General features: G+C 45.7%; 1 protein-coding gene across 1 annotated transcript; it reads right to left on the reverse strand.

Annotated features, from left to right (window-relative positions):
- Positions 1-1,127: 1,127 nt before the first annotated feature.
- Positions 1,128-16,683, reverse strand: ZMPSTE24 (zinc metallopeptidase STE24). Its single transcript, XM_062637687.1, has 10 exons — positions 16,523-16,683; positions 14,987-15,133; positions 11,986-12,072; positions 9,717-9,833; positions 7,775-7,927; positions 6,082-6,223; positions 4,996-5,156; positions 4,450-4,554; positions 3,210-3,353; positions 1,128-2,895 (listed from the first exon to the last, which is right to left on the reverse strand). The coding sequence occupies exons 1-10, from the start codon at positions 16,637-16,639 to the stop codon at positions 2,671-2,673; spliced, it is 1,398 nt and encodes a 465-aa protein (XP_062493671.1). The 5' UTR covers positions 16,640-16,683; the 3' UTR covers positions 1,128-2,670.
- Between the last annotated feature and the right edge of the window lie 733 nt (positions 16,684-17,416).

Raw genomic sequence — 17,416 nt, forward strand, 5'->3', positions numbered from 1 at the left:
TCCAGTGGCGATGAGAGCGCGGTGCAGAGGCGGGTGTGTGACAGCGTGATCCGTGGAGGCATCGAACCGCAGCCCGGTTAACTCTGGCAGGTTAAAGCCATTCCCCTTGGCCTGTCCCTACATCCCTTGTCCCAAGCCCCTCTCCAGGTTTCCTGCAGCCCCTTCAGGCACTGGAGCTGCTCTCAGGTCTCCCCTTCAGGAGCCTTCTCTCCTCCAGGCTGACCCAGCCCAGCTCTCTCAGCCTGGCTCCAGAGCAGAGCTGCTCCAGCCCTCGCAGCGTCTCCATGGCCTCCTCTGGCCTCGCTCCAGCAGCTCCACATCCCTCTTGTGCTGCTGCCCCAGAGCTGGATCAGGACTGCAGGGGGGTCTCCCCAGAGCACAGCAAAGGGGCAGGATCCCCTCCCTGAGCTGCTGTTCATGGGCTGCAGCCCAGAACACAGAGGGTTCTGAGCTCAAGCACACACTCAAAATGGGCTGAAAGTGCTGCAAGGCAGTGCCCATTTCCATCAAACATCCCAATTTGAGTCCTCCTCCTGTCTCCTTCTAAGGCCTGGGACTTTTCTTCACCATGTCCTCCCTCAGGCTTCTACTTCCACCATCAGGAAAAGCTGGTAAGGCAGGGAATGGGAAGCTGGAGCTATCAGGCTTTGGGCATGATACCACCAGTCAGTGCTCACCAGCCCCATGGTCCCGGTGTGGAGCATGCTGCCAGCAGCCTTCTGCTCTTGCCTTGAGCAGCCCGAACATTATCATCTAAAGGTAACAGAAGACAGAAGCCCGCTTCTTGCTGATTTTCTTGCCTCTCTTCAAAACTGATCATTGACCAGAAGGGATGTGTGCCTAATTCCAGGACACACACTGTGCCCCAGCACTGGTCTGGATTCTAGTATTTCATGCTTCCATAGGGAGTGGCACTCCCGCCGTTATCCCACTTTACTCTCTTTTTATTTGTGCCAAGCTGAATTCTTGAAATAGTCACAAAATTCAGTTCTGAGCCTCAGTTTTACCTAATAGATGAGACAAATGGGTTCTTCAGAGCACATTTGACATGTTTCCCACAGGTTTACACCAACCAACATCTCAAAGTCAAAACCTGACACATTCATTTACTCTTCTGAATTCACAGGTTCAAGTTAATCCTTTTATTTTAAAGGGCCATTAAGTGCAGTTAACATGACAGATACTGGCTCCCCCTGTTCATAAAACTGTCTCCTAAGTCTCTATCTATAGGTCAGCTTCACATTCACTAGGGTACAAAGAGTTAGAATAAGGCATACAAAGGGCTTCCAGCCACATCCTGTATCGTGTTGCACCTGAGACATCATCATGCCCATCATCTTAGAAGGCATTTTTCCCTATAATCAGAAAAGCAAATTTAAGCTGTGGTAAATTCTCAGAGACTACTCTGGCATCTGAAACAATGGGAATTTGCTTCAACTTCTCTCTTTGTACAGAGCCGAGCAGAACCTTTTCATTTACCACAGACACACAAATCTGAGGTTTGTATGAAGTATTTGCATTCAGTCTGGTCCAAACCATTATAAATCTATAGCTTACTTTTAACAAGAGTAAATTTAATTCCATCTTTCATCAGAAAAATCTGAGCTCATCAATGCAGAAGCCATTTCTACCACTGTGTCCTTTGCTGATCTGTATGAATAAACTGTGGCTTGGGCCTTTTATATCAGAACAACATCAAGGAATATTTTCTAAGTACTCCAGCACTGCTCTCTTAGTTGGATCCATATTAATGGCAACCCCTCCATGGAGCAGAGGACAAACCTCAGAATGAAAGTTTGGCTCTGAGAGACTTGATGCTTCCGTATCACAGAAAATTTAGGCAAAGAGCAAGAGAAATGGAGGAACTGAGGTATGGAACAGCTGTTAATGGTTCTGCTCACAGGCCAAAGGGAGAAGAACTGAGACTGAGTGACTTTTTTGAACATATGGGTCCTGTTCCGCTTCCCTGTAACATCCACACCCCCAGCAGCACAGTGGAGGAGGAACCTAATCCCACTATAATGCTACTAAATACGGACCACTGCTCCTTTTCAAGGATGCCATGGCACGTTTCTTCAGCTGTAATTCATCCTTCTTCCCACACTTCAGAGAAAGGAGGTTTTATTAAGGAGCATTTTGAATTACGACAGACACGAACCCAGGAGAAAGGCCTGTACTTGCATTCAACTCTTTAAACCACCAGTGACAGGCAAGCACAAGCAGTGCTACACAAGAAATCAAGTCCTTCAAACCCCCTTCATTGTGAAGAGGGTTCAGCCTGGGGAAGTTCACAGAATGCTGGGAATGGGAAAAAAGATCAAAAGCAACATTCAAGGCATACACAAACTGAAACCTACAGGTGCTTTGAAGTCTATACTTTTGTTTTCCTCCCTTTACAAGTCTATACTACGATACAGAGAGAAAAAATAGTGTATGTGGGGGGGAGGGGAAGGTCTTCACCCAGTACTTTTTCTACATTTCCACAGTTTTATATTTTGTTAAAAAAAGTCTTTTATAATTTAATACCTGTTTCGGGATTCTCGGATTATGGTGCTGTTAACATTGCACTTAATTGGCATCATCCATTTAAAAAAAAAAAGAAATTAAAATGCAGCTCTGAACTTTGCTTCTGAGACGGAAGCACTGTCTCTGAACCACCAAAGGTTCCTGTCACTCTTGCTTTGCAACTTTCAAGGCCTGAAGTCTTTCTAAAAGGGGTGGATGGGAGTAATGCCACATTGAAAAGATCCAGTCAGAAACAGGGAATCCTAAATTATCTTTGTTCAGCTTGATCAAAGCAGAATAGAGGTCTTTAGCCTTCCCGAGTTCCTTGGCAAATGCATCTGCTTGAAACTCAAATCGACGGCTTAGTACAGTCAAACAGAATGAGAGAACCTGTGGAGAGAAACACATTAAAACTGATTTTACAATTCAGATATCTGCAAGTTCCTTATGTTATCAGTAAGTAAGTACTACATTATCTACCTTCCCACATCCCACACATCGCTGTGGCTGTAGAATGATCCCACTAAAGTTTATCTAGGCTGCACCTGAAACTGAGGGTCTTCCCAACATGGAGCAATAAGCCTATTTATTGGAACAAGATACCAGAGCCCCAAGAAACCTCAAACTTCCCCCAACCCAGTCAAAATAAAATCATTATTTAAAGAGTATGGTATTTCAGCATCTACGTCTTGAAATCAATTTACCTCATTGTACGGTGAAAAAATGAACTGGAAAATAATCATCAAGCCTATGAGGGTAGGCTGGGTGTCACAGAAACCAAATGCAGCAAAGAGTTCTTTTCGACCAATTAACACAGCAAACAAGAAGAAGCAGAGGAAGGAATTCATCTAGAAAAAGGAAACAACATTCTTAGATTATGATCTAAGTCTAAAACACAGCCTATTCACATTACAGATTTGCATAGAAACACCGCTGAAATAAAACCCCACAAATCAATACTTTAGAACAAATACACAAAGAGGAACAAACATCTGGCCTTCCCATGCGCTAAAGAAACATTTTCTGAACTCAAAAGTTAACATTAACTTAGCTAAACTTTTTTTGGTGGACCTGCCTGAATTTTAGCAATGGGTAGGAAATTGTCTCAGATGGTGACCACGGAAGTGAATCACAGCATCACAGAATCATAGAATAGTTAGGGGTGGAAAGGACCTTAAGGTCATCCAGTTCCAACCCCCCTGCCATGGGCAGGGACACCTCACACTAAACCAGGTCACCCAAGGCTCTGTCCAACCTGGCCTTGAGCACTGCCAGGGATGGAGCATTCACAGCTTCCCTGGGCAACCCATTCCAGAGTAATGTTTGTTAGGGCACCAGCCTGTGAAGTACCATTCAGAACTGCCAAAAGCAGATGAAAATAGGGGAAAGGTAATTCTGGCAGGGGAAGATCACAACCACCAACCTCAGGTATAGCACCTCTTCAAAAGATTAAGGAAGTGGGAATCTTACAAATTGTAGGGAGCATGCGTATTAACCTACATGTTGGGCAAGTAAGTTTTAGCCAATCATGTAAGTGAATAACAATACATATGTATTACAAGATTGAATATGTTAATGTTTGGTGTAGAAGTAGTTGTGGTTTGAGCAGCACTGATGTGCTAGCTTTGTGGAATTATCACCTAGCACCCATCTCTGCAGACATGAAATAAATACCTCAACCCTGGGTGTTTATTGGCTTTTTGCATGCTTGATGAAAGAACCCAGACCTGGGACAACACGACCAACCAGCTGGAGCAAAAAGGGGCAGAAAGGCCAGTGCATGCTCACTGTAGGCATAGCAAAGGAAAAAAAACCAAGCATACATTCTGTTGCAGAGCAGAAGTACGTTGTGTGAATGTGCACTTGCAAATCTGGAAGCAGACACTGGGAAATGGCAGTAGTAACAGAAGGCTCCAGGAAAACCACCCGTTTATCATAACTTACCTGGCTGATGATAATGTTTTTGACAGTGTGACCTAGTTTCCAGTGACCCAATTCATGACCAAGTACAGCCAGAACTTCTTCATTTTTACATCCTTGCTTCTTATTCTGAGAGAATATAACAAAGCAGAAGTAATATCAGCTATGACTGAACATAAGGGAATAAATTTCTTACTTATTATGCACATGTGGATCTGTCTGTGCGTGTGTGTGTGTGTGTGTGTGTGTGTGTGTGAAGGAACATGAGCTAAACCCCAGAACAGGTTCCTTATTCAACCGATTTCAAGGAAGGCTCATTTTTCATGTGCAGAGAACCAGTGTTTTGCTAAAGCCCATGTCGACCTCTGTGGTCTCTTTGGTGCTTTCTGTACCACTCACACAGCCCCAGAAATTCCAACTAGAAGCTCAAGGATACTTTGGTGTTGAAACCATTAGATTTCGGATTTTAGCATCTCACTCAGGACCTTTAAAATACATTAGAAAACACAAGGGAATATCTCACCAAGAAGTTAATGTGAACAACCTAATGAAAACCAAAGATGAACTCACTTTGGTTTTAGACTTGGTATCTTCATTCTCACCATCTTCTCCTTCTGCTGGCTCTTTGTTCAAGGCAGAATAGTCTTCCAGGAGGGTGTCAAAGAGTACTATCCGCTTATTCTTGAAGAAGCCATAGAAATAAGCATTGCTATGAGAAGAACGCTTAGAACCTGATGAGAAAAAATGTACATTAAAGACCATGATGGGACTAATCCCATGCACTGAAGACTGGGCAGTATTACATAGAACAAACTCTTCCAAATGAATTCTCAAAGTCCCCAGATGAACAACACACAAACTCAAGCAGATAAATACGCAGGTTGGAGCATACTTTAAAATGATGTAACGGTGACCTCATTTACTGACTCCAAGTGAGAATTTGTTTCATACATAACATCTAATTACTAAAATCACTGAAAACAAAACAGCTGTCACAGGAAGATCTAATACCCAGGAAAAAAGCCATTTCTATTGCAATTTGAGGTTCAGAGTGGGAAGAGCATTCTGCACAGAACAAGTGCTGCTCTCCTAGCAAAGGCCCTGGGACCAATATGTTTAGAATTCTTTCAATGTGCCAGCAAAGATGACTCAAAACAGATAAGGATGAAGAGGTTAGAAACAGATAAGGAGAAGAGATGAGCTACAGATACCACCTCTCTCCAGCTTTCTTGTAGCCTCTTTAAGCACTGGAAGCTGCTCTATAGTCTCCCTGGAGCCTTCTCTTCTCCAGGCTGAGCAAGCCCTCTCTTAATGCTAAGCTGGGACAAGAAAAGATAAAAAGAATGATAAACTTTTGCTCTGGTTTGAAGTTCTAAAACTGGAAAATCTTCATTGCTGCTTCCATTTCTGACTTGTGCTATCAATTTCCAGTCCACACTGCCAAAATACTTCCATGTTGATGCTGAGTTAAGGCTGTACATTCCGCTTCCCTTTCCTGACCTCAAAGTGAGAAAAAGGGAATGGTACAGGCATTGACAGGTATTACAGTAGCTGAGGAATGTAAGCAACTGCCCTACTACTGTGTCCACAATCAAAGCTAAAAATCCACAAATGCAAAATTACAAAGTCTTTTGATTAAAAAAAACAAAATCTCACCTTCCACAACATACACCTTCGTCAGGGGGAAGTCAATGCTCTTTGCCATCGTTTCAATTTGTTGCTTGAGCTCTCCCTCAGGAAGAGGAATGAATTTATCAAACAGAGGTGCGATATAGTCTGCATAGATCGTAACAAGCACCTGCAAACACAGATGATACAGATGTTAAAAACAAGACATACAAACGTGTGGTGAGTTCAGTTTCAAGGGGCTGGTAAAGCAAAAAACAATACTATTTTGGGATAGGGAAGTGGCAGACAAGGAAATGTGGTATCAATTCTGGTCCTCATAGATGGTGGCAAATGCTCTGTGGGGGTGGTTGCAGCAATGGACGCAGAGCAACTGGCAACACAGAGGTAAATCCATCTGGGCTGCTGCACTGTGGCAAGATTTCACTGCCTGGGTGCAGAACCTGGTGGTGAAGGTACGCTATAGAGATGCTCATGTACCCAAGAGTCGGGTCACTGAGAACACCAGGACAACCCAGAGGTGGATCAAGCAGCTGAGATTGAAGTGGCTCAGACGGATTTAGACTGGCAACACAAGGGTGAATTATTTCTAGCCCAGTGGGCCCATGACATCTTAGGCCACCAAGGCAGGGATGCAACGCATAGATGAGCTCATGATCAAGGGGTGTACTTAATGGACACTATTGCCCAGGTTATTCATGAATATGAATGTGCTGCAATTAAGTAAGCCGAGTGGTTAAAGCCTCTCTGGTATGGAAGACGATGCCTGAAGTACAAATATGAGGAGGCCTGGCAGATTGACCATAGCACACATTCAGAAAGTTTCTTATGAGATCGTACAACACTTTTTGTTACGTATATTTTAATGAAAAGGTGGGAAGAATAAAAGCAGTCCATGACTGGTATAAAGGAAGCAAAGGGGAAAAATACCCACTTAGGTGTAGGAATGAGGGCAGGCCATTTCAGAAGATCCTGTATCTTCTCTCAATCCTGAAACTATCAGTTCTTTTAACATTTCAGCTTAATCCTCCCATGACAAAGCAAGTCTTGAAAGCCTTTAAGACTAAAGACTTAAAATATCAGTGAGGAAGTAATATCTCCCTGGTTTTGCAAATCATAGGGCTACAGTAGAACAACCCACAAGTATGGACTATTCCACTGAGGCTTACAGTGTATATGGAAAGATCCTTTCAATATAAGCCCTGAAAACATCAGTTACCAATTCAGTGTAGCAAAGCAGCTCTATAAGCAGAGCCAGGAGTGGAAATTGCTACTCATCTCAATATAAAGAAATGCAACTGAGATGTGTGCTCGATAACCTGCAGGAAAAGCCCCATGGAAACTTTACTGCTGAAAGCACATGCTGCCTTGTCTTGCCAAACTGCTGGCAGCTCTCCTTGTGCCCTTTCTATACCTAAGAAAAAGGAACTTCTCACCACAGTGTGTTCTATTTCCAGTACCTGTATTAAAGCTTTCTGAACGTTTATTTATCAATTGATGAAGACACTCCAGTATTAAATACAGAAAATCTAAGATAATACATTTATGTGAACAATTAACATGAACTATTATTCCTGAACAAGTACACTGAGAGCAAGACACTGGTACAGTTTGTAGACACTAAATTCCTGGGAGATGTAGATTTTTCTCCATTTCCTTTGCACACTGAGCCATGCAATTAAATTACCAGTTGGAAGAAATCCCACCACATTCTCATACTCACCAAGGAAACAACCAATGTGAAGAGCCAGGCATAGATGAAGAAATAGTCTCCCCCTATTTTAATAATGTAAAGCAGAAGGGATGTCACTGGCAACAGAATACATTGAGTCACGACAAACTTCTTGATAGCATCCTTAAAAAAAAATCCCAGTGTCTGTAAAGAGAAGAGATAAGCAATATTTGCAATGTAAATACTGATGTGGCACCGTGGTTAATGAACTGATCCCTTCAGGGGATGCACAGAAACAAAATCACACAACAGCAATACCAAGGGGATGAGGAAATTAGAGTTGGTTAAGAAAAGGTGTCAGAACCTTTATTTTGTGTTGCACGTACATACTTCATTAAAGGAGGAAAGAAAAATTTAAGCTAATCTGTCCCTTAAATCCTTTACCAATCTATATCCAAGACATTATGGGATTTTCAGAGAATAGGAAACTTACAGAAACATAGTTACTGTAATGGAGGAAACTGTCTTTAACAGTTGCCTCCATTCATCTTAACTCTCTCTTACCACTAAGCTGATTGTTTAAACTGGAAACATATAGAAGTCCTATGAAAGATTTTTAGGTATATATTGAGCACTCCAAGTTCCACTTGCAGGTACAGTTACCCACGTAACTGTCTCAGGTTTTAAAATTAATGATAACTTGAATTGAAGCAATAGATATTTCAAAAGAGCTCTACCTGAATGAATCTGATCTAGTGACCCTGCAGCATGATCAGACACCCAACTAGCTCTTTCAGGAGTTCTTACTTCATTACTTACAGCTATCTGCCAGGCACAGAAGTGAGGGGGGTAGCATGTAAAGATCCTTCCCAACAAGGCTGTATTAAAAAGCCCACACTACGTTAAAGATATGGAACTTGTCTGGAAAGGAAAAAGCATACTGGTAAAACAGATTTTAATGAAAACTAAGGATTTGGATAGATGCCCCAGACTTCCATGACTAACAAACACAAATTGGACATAAACCCCAAATTTTAGGCTATTCTTTAGACATGTACACTCTGGTCACACACTCTGGTAACAGATTCTTGCTAAGCAGCCATTAGTGTCAGCAGTAACACTATTGCACAGACACATGCCCACACAACTGGAGCACACCAGAAAATACTGATGAAGATGAAACTGGCAAGTACTAGTGTATCTCTACCATTACTGGAATGAGCCAAGCAGCTTTACCCCACACCTGCTACCCATCCAAATCTCATTCTACTGTAAAAAACCAAACTAAGCAACACAAAGAAACAACTTCCTAGTAGGCTTTGAACAAAAAGTACAGCAGACAACAGCAGCTGGGTCCAAAAGCAGAAAAACTCTTATGCTTTGCCATGAAATGGCTAATGATGTCTCCTAGATTGAGGCTGTCCTCCCAAAAGGAAAATCCGATCTCATGAGAAACTGATACTGAAGCAGGTTAAACTAAGTTGGTGAGAAAAATTAAGGAAGCCAGAGCTGATATTGAGTACCTGACAGGAGTACAAATGAAGAGCTGAATTCTCTCATTTAGTACCAGCTGATACAAGAAATAAGTGAACCAAAATGAGGGGAAAAGTAATTTCTCTGTCTTGTTTCATCTGTTCCGTGTTCACAGCTCAGGTCTGCTCCAGACTTCTCCATAATCCAGACTTCTAAGGAAGGACTTAATGGAAAGCAAAGGATAGTGCATCCAGAAATGAACAGCTGAGGTATGAACTGTCTTTGTTCCAGTTCTAGAATACACATTACTCCCTGCTCAAAGGCATGGGCTCAGGCAGAGAATTTTGCTGAGGAATGGGTACTTCTGCTCAACCAACTGTCACAGCTCTTATTTTTATGCAGTATGAGTAGAAATGTTCCTAAACCTAATAATCTTTGGCACAGATATGGACATACCAGTCCCTCTGACCAGCCAAACCTACTGAAGATGTCAGGTCAGTGTAAGTGCTATCTACAATACCTGTTGATTGAAGCCATGTTTTTCTTCTATGACAAATGTGTTATACAAACTCCATGGGAGACCAGTCACTGCACTGAAGAGTGTTGCAAGGAGCAGAAATACCAATGACTGAACAATCTGTGGGAAAAAAACAAAGTCAAAATGCACCTGATCTTTACTGACCTGTACTATCATTAATATTCTGGGTGTTAAAAACTGAAACTGGTTAAAAGAAGAGTTTCAGTGGATAAATCCCACAGAAATTACATGACTGTGATAATTAGGTAACTTAATACTCACTATGTTAAAGAAAAGAAATACACTGATGCAACAAATATAAATATAAGGAATTGGGATAAGAATTAGGATAAATACCTCACCCAAAGCACAAAGACAACATAATGGTAGCCTCAAATTTTCCACTCTTTTACTGTGCAGGAAGATCACAGCCAGGATTAGCAAAAGGAAACACCCAAACAAAATGCCCCCAAAACCTAACCCACCATCTCACTTGACAAGCAGCTTTGAGACTTAGAATTACAGAATAGTTAGGGTTGCAAAGGACCTTAAGATCATCCAGTTCCAACCCCCCTGCCATGGGCAGGGACACCTCACACTAAACCAGGTCACCCAAGGCTCTGTCCAACCTGGCCTTGAACACTGCCAGGGATGGAGCATTCACAGCTTCCCTGGGCAACCCATTCCAGTGCCTCAGCACCCTTACAGTAAAGAACTTCTTCTTTATATCCAATCTAAACTTCCCCTCCTTCAGTTTTAACCCATCACCCCTTGTCCTATCACTACAGTCCCTAATGAAGAGTCCCTCCCCAGCATCCCTATAGCCCCCTTCAGACACTGGAAGCTGCTATGAGGTCTCCACGCAGCTTCTCTTCTCCAGGCTCAACAGCCCCAACTCTCTCAGCCTGTCTCCATACAGGAGGTGCTGCAGCCCCTGAGCATCCTCGTGGCCTCCTCTGGACTTGTTCCAACAGTTCCATGTCCTTTTTATGTTGAGGACACCAGAACTGCACACAATGCTCCAGGTGAGGTCTCACAGGAGCAGAGCAGAGGGGCAGGATCACCTCCATGACCTGCTGCTCACGCTCCTTTTGATGCAGCCCAGGATACGGTTGCTTTCTGGGCTGCGAGCGCACACTGAAGCCGGCTCATGTTCATTTTCTCATCAACCAGCACCCCCAAGTCCTTCTCCGCAGGGCTGCTCTGAATCTCTTCTCTGCCCAACCTGTAGCTGTGCCTGGGATTGCTCCAACCCAGGTGCAGGACCTTGCACTTGGCATGGTTAAACTCCATGAGGTTGGCATCAGCCCACCTCACAAGCGTGTCGAGGTCCCTCTGGATGGCATTCCTTCCCTCCAGGGTATCAACCGAACCACACAGCTCGGTGTCATGGCAAACTTGCTGAGGGTGGGCTCAATCCCACTGTCCATGGCAGCGACAAAGATGTTGAACAAGACCGGTCCCAACACCGATCCCTGAGGGACGCCACTCGTTACTGGTCTCCAGCCGGACATTGAGCCATTGACCACAACTCTGTGTGTGCCCATCCAGCCAGTTCTTTATCCACCGAGTGCTCCATCCATCAAATTGATGTCTCTCCAGTTTAGAGACAAGGATGTCGTGTGGGACAGTGTCAAACGCTTTGCACAAGTCCAGGTAGATGCCATCAACTGCTCTACCCCTGTCCATCAGTTCTGTAGCCAAATCATAGAAGGCCACCACATTGGTCAGGCAGGATCTCCCCTTAGTGAAGCCCTGCTGGCTGTCACCAAGCACGTTGTTGATTTTCATGTGCCTTAGCATGCCTTCCAGGAGAATCTGCTCCAAGATTTTGCCAGGCACAGAGGTGAGACTGACTGCTCTGTAATTCCCCGGGTCATCCCTTTTCCCCTTCCTGAAAATGGGGGGTATATTTCCCTTTTTCCAGTTGTCGGGAACTTCACCTGACTGCCATGATTTTTCAAATATGATGGCCAGTGGCTTAGCAACTTCATTTGCCAGCTCCTTCAGGACCCACGGATGGATTTCATCAGGTCCCATGGACTTGTGCACGTTCAGGTTCTTACAATGGTCTCGAACCAGATCCTCTCCTCCAGTGGGCCTAAGGTCTCCATTCTCACAGTCACACGTGTGACTTGCATGTCACACACTGGCTGTGGTTCTCAGACTCACACAATTGTTATGTTCACCAGAAAATCTGTTATTTTTACTATATTGTACCTGTAGCTAAATCCCACTTAAATGCAAGCTTAAAAATGTAAGGGCCACTTACCTCATACTCTGGTCCAAACCCCGTACCACCAGAGATCTGACCAGATAGATTCCAGAGAAAAGGAATTCCTCCACAGAGGAGAATCATCTTGAAAACAAAACCACATACCACAGAGACAATATGAAACAGACTGCATCTTATTCCACTAGAATTTCAGGACCTTTAAAGGGTGAATGAGAAGTTAGGTAATTAGGCTTTTTGTCCCTCTCTGATCTCAGCAGTGCACAAAGCCTGGAGCATTTCGCAGTGCTTCATTTTCACTTTAGAGAAGTAGAGATCAGGTCCAGCTTCCTCTTTTCCTGGGAAATACAAGCACATTTCCAAGCCAATTTACTGTAGACTTTGCTATTATATTGGTTCAGTCCTAATGTGTATTTCACAGACCTTAAAATTCATTTGCCAGGTGGCTGCCTGTATAACACATCTCTAGGAGGGGTATGCAAGATTCAGCAACTTGAGTGAGCTGGAACAGTCTCTCCTGCACTGCCTACCCATAGAAAAGCATTCAGAATAAGGCTGTAATCACACTTTCAGTATTAGTGCTGCTTCAGCCATTCTAAGGGAGCTTTATGCCTTGTGCCTGTCTGGCAATGCCTCCTGCCATACAGGTTGCCAAGAGAGTGGACTACTCAGGACACACCATCAAAGAAACGCTTGAGACAGAGCTACTGAAGTAAGTGCTAATTGTAGTTCAAGGCAGGAGCTGGTAGCATTTGTTAAGCAGCTTGACTTCCAAGTGTTTCATACTGACTTTCTTAGCAAGTTATGCATCACTATACATAAAAATCAGTTTTCCAGTAGGCAGGCTTCCAGTATAGGCAGGGCCTGGTTTTTACGTAGTTATTTTTAAAAGGCTTACTCTTATAACCTGAATTTTGAGTGTCAGCAGGAGATGGATAGGATCAAAGCAAGCTTGTTTCTCCTTTGCAGGCTACCTGTAAGTTTCAGACCTGGAAATCCCAAAAGTACCACCCCCTGAACAATGACAGGTATTAGCATGATGTTGACCCTACCTATTAGTTAAAAAGAAACCCACATAATTAAAGGCTGAAATAAAGCATAGCAGTAATCCTAGCTCAGCATCTCCCCTTCAATTAACTTGGTTAACTGAATCATACTTCTAGAAAGTGTTGCAAAACTGTCATCCAATTCATCAACTTTGGCCACAAAAGCCTCTTTCAAGTTCAGGCAGTTCTCAAAGCCAATCAAAGATGCAGTTTACACTCTAAGGAAGTGGCAAACCCAGAGAGCAGAGGCCACCTCACTTCAGCTCTGCTGGAATCTGATAATCTCAGGACAGACACTGAGAAACAGGAAGACACAACTCAGTATCCCAGAAAGGAGCAGAAACTCATCATCACATACATGTCAAGAAGAAACTGCATACACCATACGCATCAGAGACCTCAGCTTGATTGTAGAATAGAATCATAGAATCATTTAGGTTGGAAAGACCTTTAAGATCATCAAGTCCAACTGTTAACCCAGCACTACCAAGGCCACCACTAAACCATGTCTCAGTGCCACATCTACACACCTTTTAAATAACTTCATTGATAGTGACTGGAGCCCTGCCCTGGACAGCCTGTTCCAATGCCTGAGCACCCTTTGGGGAAGGAGTTGTTCCTCAGCTCCATCTAAACCTGCCCTGGTGCAGCTTGAGGCCGTTTCCTCTTGTCCCATCCCTTGTTCCTTGGGAGCAGAGTCCAGCCCCTCCTGGCTCCATCCTCCTCTCAGGCAGTTGTAGGGAGCGATCAGGTACCCTGTGAGCCTTCTCTTCTCCAGACTCCAGACCCCAGGTCCCTCAGCCCTTCCCCATCACACTTGTGCTCCAGGCCCTGCACCAGCTCCATTGCCCTTCTCTGGCCCTGCTCCAGCACCTCAATGTCTCAGTTTCAGTGAGGGGCCCAGAACTGCACCAAGGATTTGAGGTGTGGCCTCACCAGTGCCCAGTGCAGGGGGGACAATCACTGCCCTGGCCCTGCTGGCCACACAACTGCTGATACAGGCCAGGATGCCATCAGCCTTCTCAGCTCCCTGGGCACATGTACATTTTGACAAGCTCCTACAAAATGAAACGAAGTCCAAGTTAGGCTGCACAAAAGAGATAAGGAATGCAAAAGTTAAGAGGGGCTGCAATTCTTAAGTACAAGTTCTGAATCACAGTTATCAAATCATAGAATCATAGAATAGTTAGGGTTGGAAAGGACCTTAAGATCATCCAGTTCCAACCCCCTTGCCATGGGCAGGGACACCTCACACCAAACCATGGCACCCAAGGCTCTATGTTATAGAGCTACATCAGTTACACTGCCTTAACAGTACTATTTTCGGTACCTTTTATAATCGACCTTTCTGCTTCCTTAAGTTCATCACACAGTAGATCATACTCTAATTATATTCTGCAATGCCAGACATTTTGGAGTTCCTTTTTGACCCAGTTGTGCTATTGATGAGCAGCACATTTCAGCCAGAAAATCTTTAAGACTGTAAATCATACACGTATATACTTTAATGGGTTTGGTTCCTCATATATGCGAATGCTACTGGCCCAGTGCAATTGTTCTTCCACTTAAGAAGTATCCATTGGTACTCTTCTTGTTCTCACAGGCTTTTCTTTCTACCTTCTTTTTAAGTTTTCTCTAGAAGTGAAAGTAGTCACATGCCTCCAAACACAGAAAAAGGCCGGTACTGTACTATTTTGAAGTAATTCTAATGCTGCATAGTTGTTTGGCAGTGGAAAGCATAATACAGTGTCAGTTGTACAGAATGACTCAGCATGGCATAGAGAAATTACTTGCTGTCTGAATAATTCCTTCTTTTTATATGGTAAATACAGCTACAAACAAGAAATTCTAGGCCTTCCAAACGTCAGTGGCTGACGTCAGACTGCACAATGCCACCAGTGCAGGTGCACGGGACCACCAAGAATCAAAGTATTGCACAGTTTAAGTGCCTGAAAAGTACCATAGGAATGCTGGAGTAGAGCTTAGGTACTTACAGTGCCCTCGAGCTCTGAATAGAGGCCTGACCAAAAGCTGAAGGTACTTTTGTCCAGCTGATAGAGCCGAGATTTCTCAAAGGTCTCTGAATCCATGATCTGCCCCAGCTCCTGTGGCACATGCGTTGTTGTTCTGTAGACCCGCCTCTGAAAAAGCAAAGAGAAACGTAAGGTCTAGAGGCAGTATTTCTAAGGAGGAAAATCAGATTTCCATGTAACACACACCAGGATCCATGGGCCAGCACAGGAAGTTAAAAACAGAAAGAGAAACGAAACAAGCCATAAAATGACAAAGACTCCTAAAATCCTGGTTTTGCTCAAGCTCCAAATATAAAACTGAGGCATTATTACTACATTATATTCAGAAACTGAGCTACTTCTTATTTCCGACATGGTTACTACCTAAAATTCACACAGACTCCGTTTTCCACAGGATGTGACTTCCTGCAGCAGAGTTTGAAACTAAACACCCGATCTTCCTCTGCAAACCTGCACCTTTACAAGCAAACATCTCTGTGATGCTGCTGCACAAAGGAACGTTTCCGTTGCTGGAGAGAACTCACAACTTTCCCAGTTTTAAAGACTGGAAGCCCTTATCCCACCCACTGCCTTGTTCCAGTGTATTTATCCCTCGTCCAAGGAAGGGCTGCTACCCTTCGTCAGCTCAGAATGCTTCCCTCTTGTGAGCAGAGAGCTTGTTTAGGTGATCTCACGGCTCAAAGAGCTTTCCTCAGCTGTGCTGGGTCTGGATGAGAGAGAGTTCACTTCCCCACAGCAGGCTGGGTGCTGGTTTGCTTTGCATTCGTGACCAGTGCTGCTAACACCAGTCTGCTGCTAAACACCACCAAAGGCTTCTCCCCCTCTATTCCACCGCAGGAACAGGCTGAGAAGCGACACAGCCAGGACAGCTGACCCGAGCTACCCACAGGGCATCCCATGCTGTACAAAGCTACACTCAGCAGTAACAAATGAAGCAGAGGAAGAAGAGTTGGGGGGGAGCTGACTTCCAAGGTGGCTGCTGCTTGGAGCCTGACTGACCCGGCACTGTCCTGCTCGCAGGCTGCGCTGAGCAATTGCCTCTGCAGCGCTACTGGGCTCACCTCCTCATCCCCATCCCCTTCGCCCACCGAGCCGCCCTTACTTTAACCCAGGAGCGTTTTTCGCCCACTTCTGCTCTTCCCATTCCCCAACCTGCTGTGGTGATGGAGCCGCTGCCGGTCCCCCCCCCCCCCCCCCCCCACACACACACAGAGGGAGTCAGACTCCTCCAACCCCCCCCCCGGGGCAGAGCTGCGGCAGCTTCCCCGTGCGTGGGGAGCGCCACGGCGGGGAGCCACGACCGGCCCCGGCCCGGCCCCTTCCCCCTGCCAGAGCACCCCGGAACCCGCCGGACACCGCGGCCCAGCCCCGCTGCCTCGGCCGGGCCGGGCCCGAGCCCTCCGCAGGCAGGTGACGGGCTCAGCCGGCCCCACAGCGCTCGGAGCCGGCCCCACCGCCGCAGAGGTGAGGCCGGGCCCAGCCCCCTGCCCCGCCGACCTGCCGGTGCGCCAGGAAGGCCTCCCAGAGGTAGACGGCCCACGAGAAGAGCAGCACGGAGCAGAAGATGCGCTGCTCGGCCGGCAGCTCTGCCCACAGCTCGCCGGGCAGCGCCATGGCCCCGCCAAGCGATGCGGCTTCCGCCCGCTGCGGCGCCCCCTGGCGCCCGGAGGAGCGCGGCCGGGCCCTGAGGGGAGGTGGGAAGAGGCCGCGGGGCTCCCGCGTGGGCCTGAACCCCTCTCGGCCCGCACCCGCTGCTCCAGCGGGCCCTGGGCAAGGAGGAGGAGAGCAGCGGGAGCTGCCGGTGGTGGAGGGAGGGCAGAAGCCTCCCGTGATGGACTGTGTGCAGGTCTGGTGTCCTCAGCGTAAAATGGACATGGAGCTGTTGGAACCAGTCCAGAGGAGGCCACGAGGATGCTCAGGGGCTGGAGCACCTCCTGTATGAAGACAGGCTGAGAGAGTTGGGGCTGTTCAGCCTGGAGAAGAGAAGCTGCGTGGAGACCTCAGAGCAGCTTCCAGTGTCTGAAGGGGGCTATAGGGATGCTGGGGAGGGACTCTTCATTAGGGACTGTAGTGATAGGACAAGGGGTAACGGGTTAAAACTGAAACAGGGGAAGTTTAGACTGGACCTAAGGAAGAAGTTCTTTACTGTAAGGGTGCTGAGGCACTGGAATGGGTTGCCCAGGGAGGTTGTGAATGCTCCATCCCTGGCAGTGTTCAAGGCCAGGTTGGACAGAGCCTTGGGTGCCATGGTTTAGTGTGAGGTGTCCCTGCCCATGGCAGGGTGGTTGGACCTGGATGATCTTAAGGTCCTTTCCAACCCTAACTATTCTATGATTCTATGCTCAGGTGCGAAGATGCAGGGACCGATGTCATGGAAGTTCAGTGTTTGCA

This window comes from Pezoporus occidentalis, unplaced genomic scaffold (genome assembly GCF_034315485.1).
Source record: "Pezoporus occidentalis ecotype Australia unplaced genomic scaffold, CSIRO_AGI_Poc_V1 ctg534, whole genome shotgun sequence".
NCBI classification, from domain to species: Eukaryota; Metazoa; Chordata; class Aves; order Psittaciformes; family Psittacidae; genus Pezoporus; species Pezoporus occidentalis.

Coding starts and splice junctions, on each gene's coding strand:
- ZMPSTE24 (XM_062637687.1), bottom strand. CDS start 16,639: ATGGCGCTGCCCGGCGAGCTGTGGGCAGAGCTGCCGGCCGAGCAGCGC. Junction 9,834..11,985: donor GGTTTGGACCAGAGTATGAG/GTAAGTGGCCCT, acceptor TTTTTCCCACAG/ATTGTTCAGTCATTGGTATT. Junction 2,896..3,209: donor TTTTTTCACCGTACAATGAG/GTAAATTGATTT, acceptor TTCTCTCCACAG/GTTCTCTCATTCTGTTTGAC.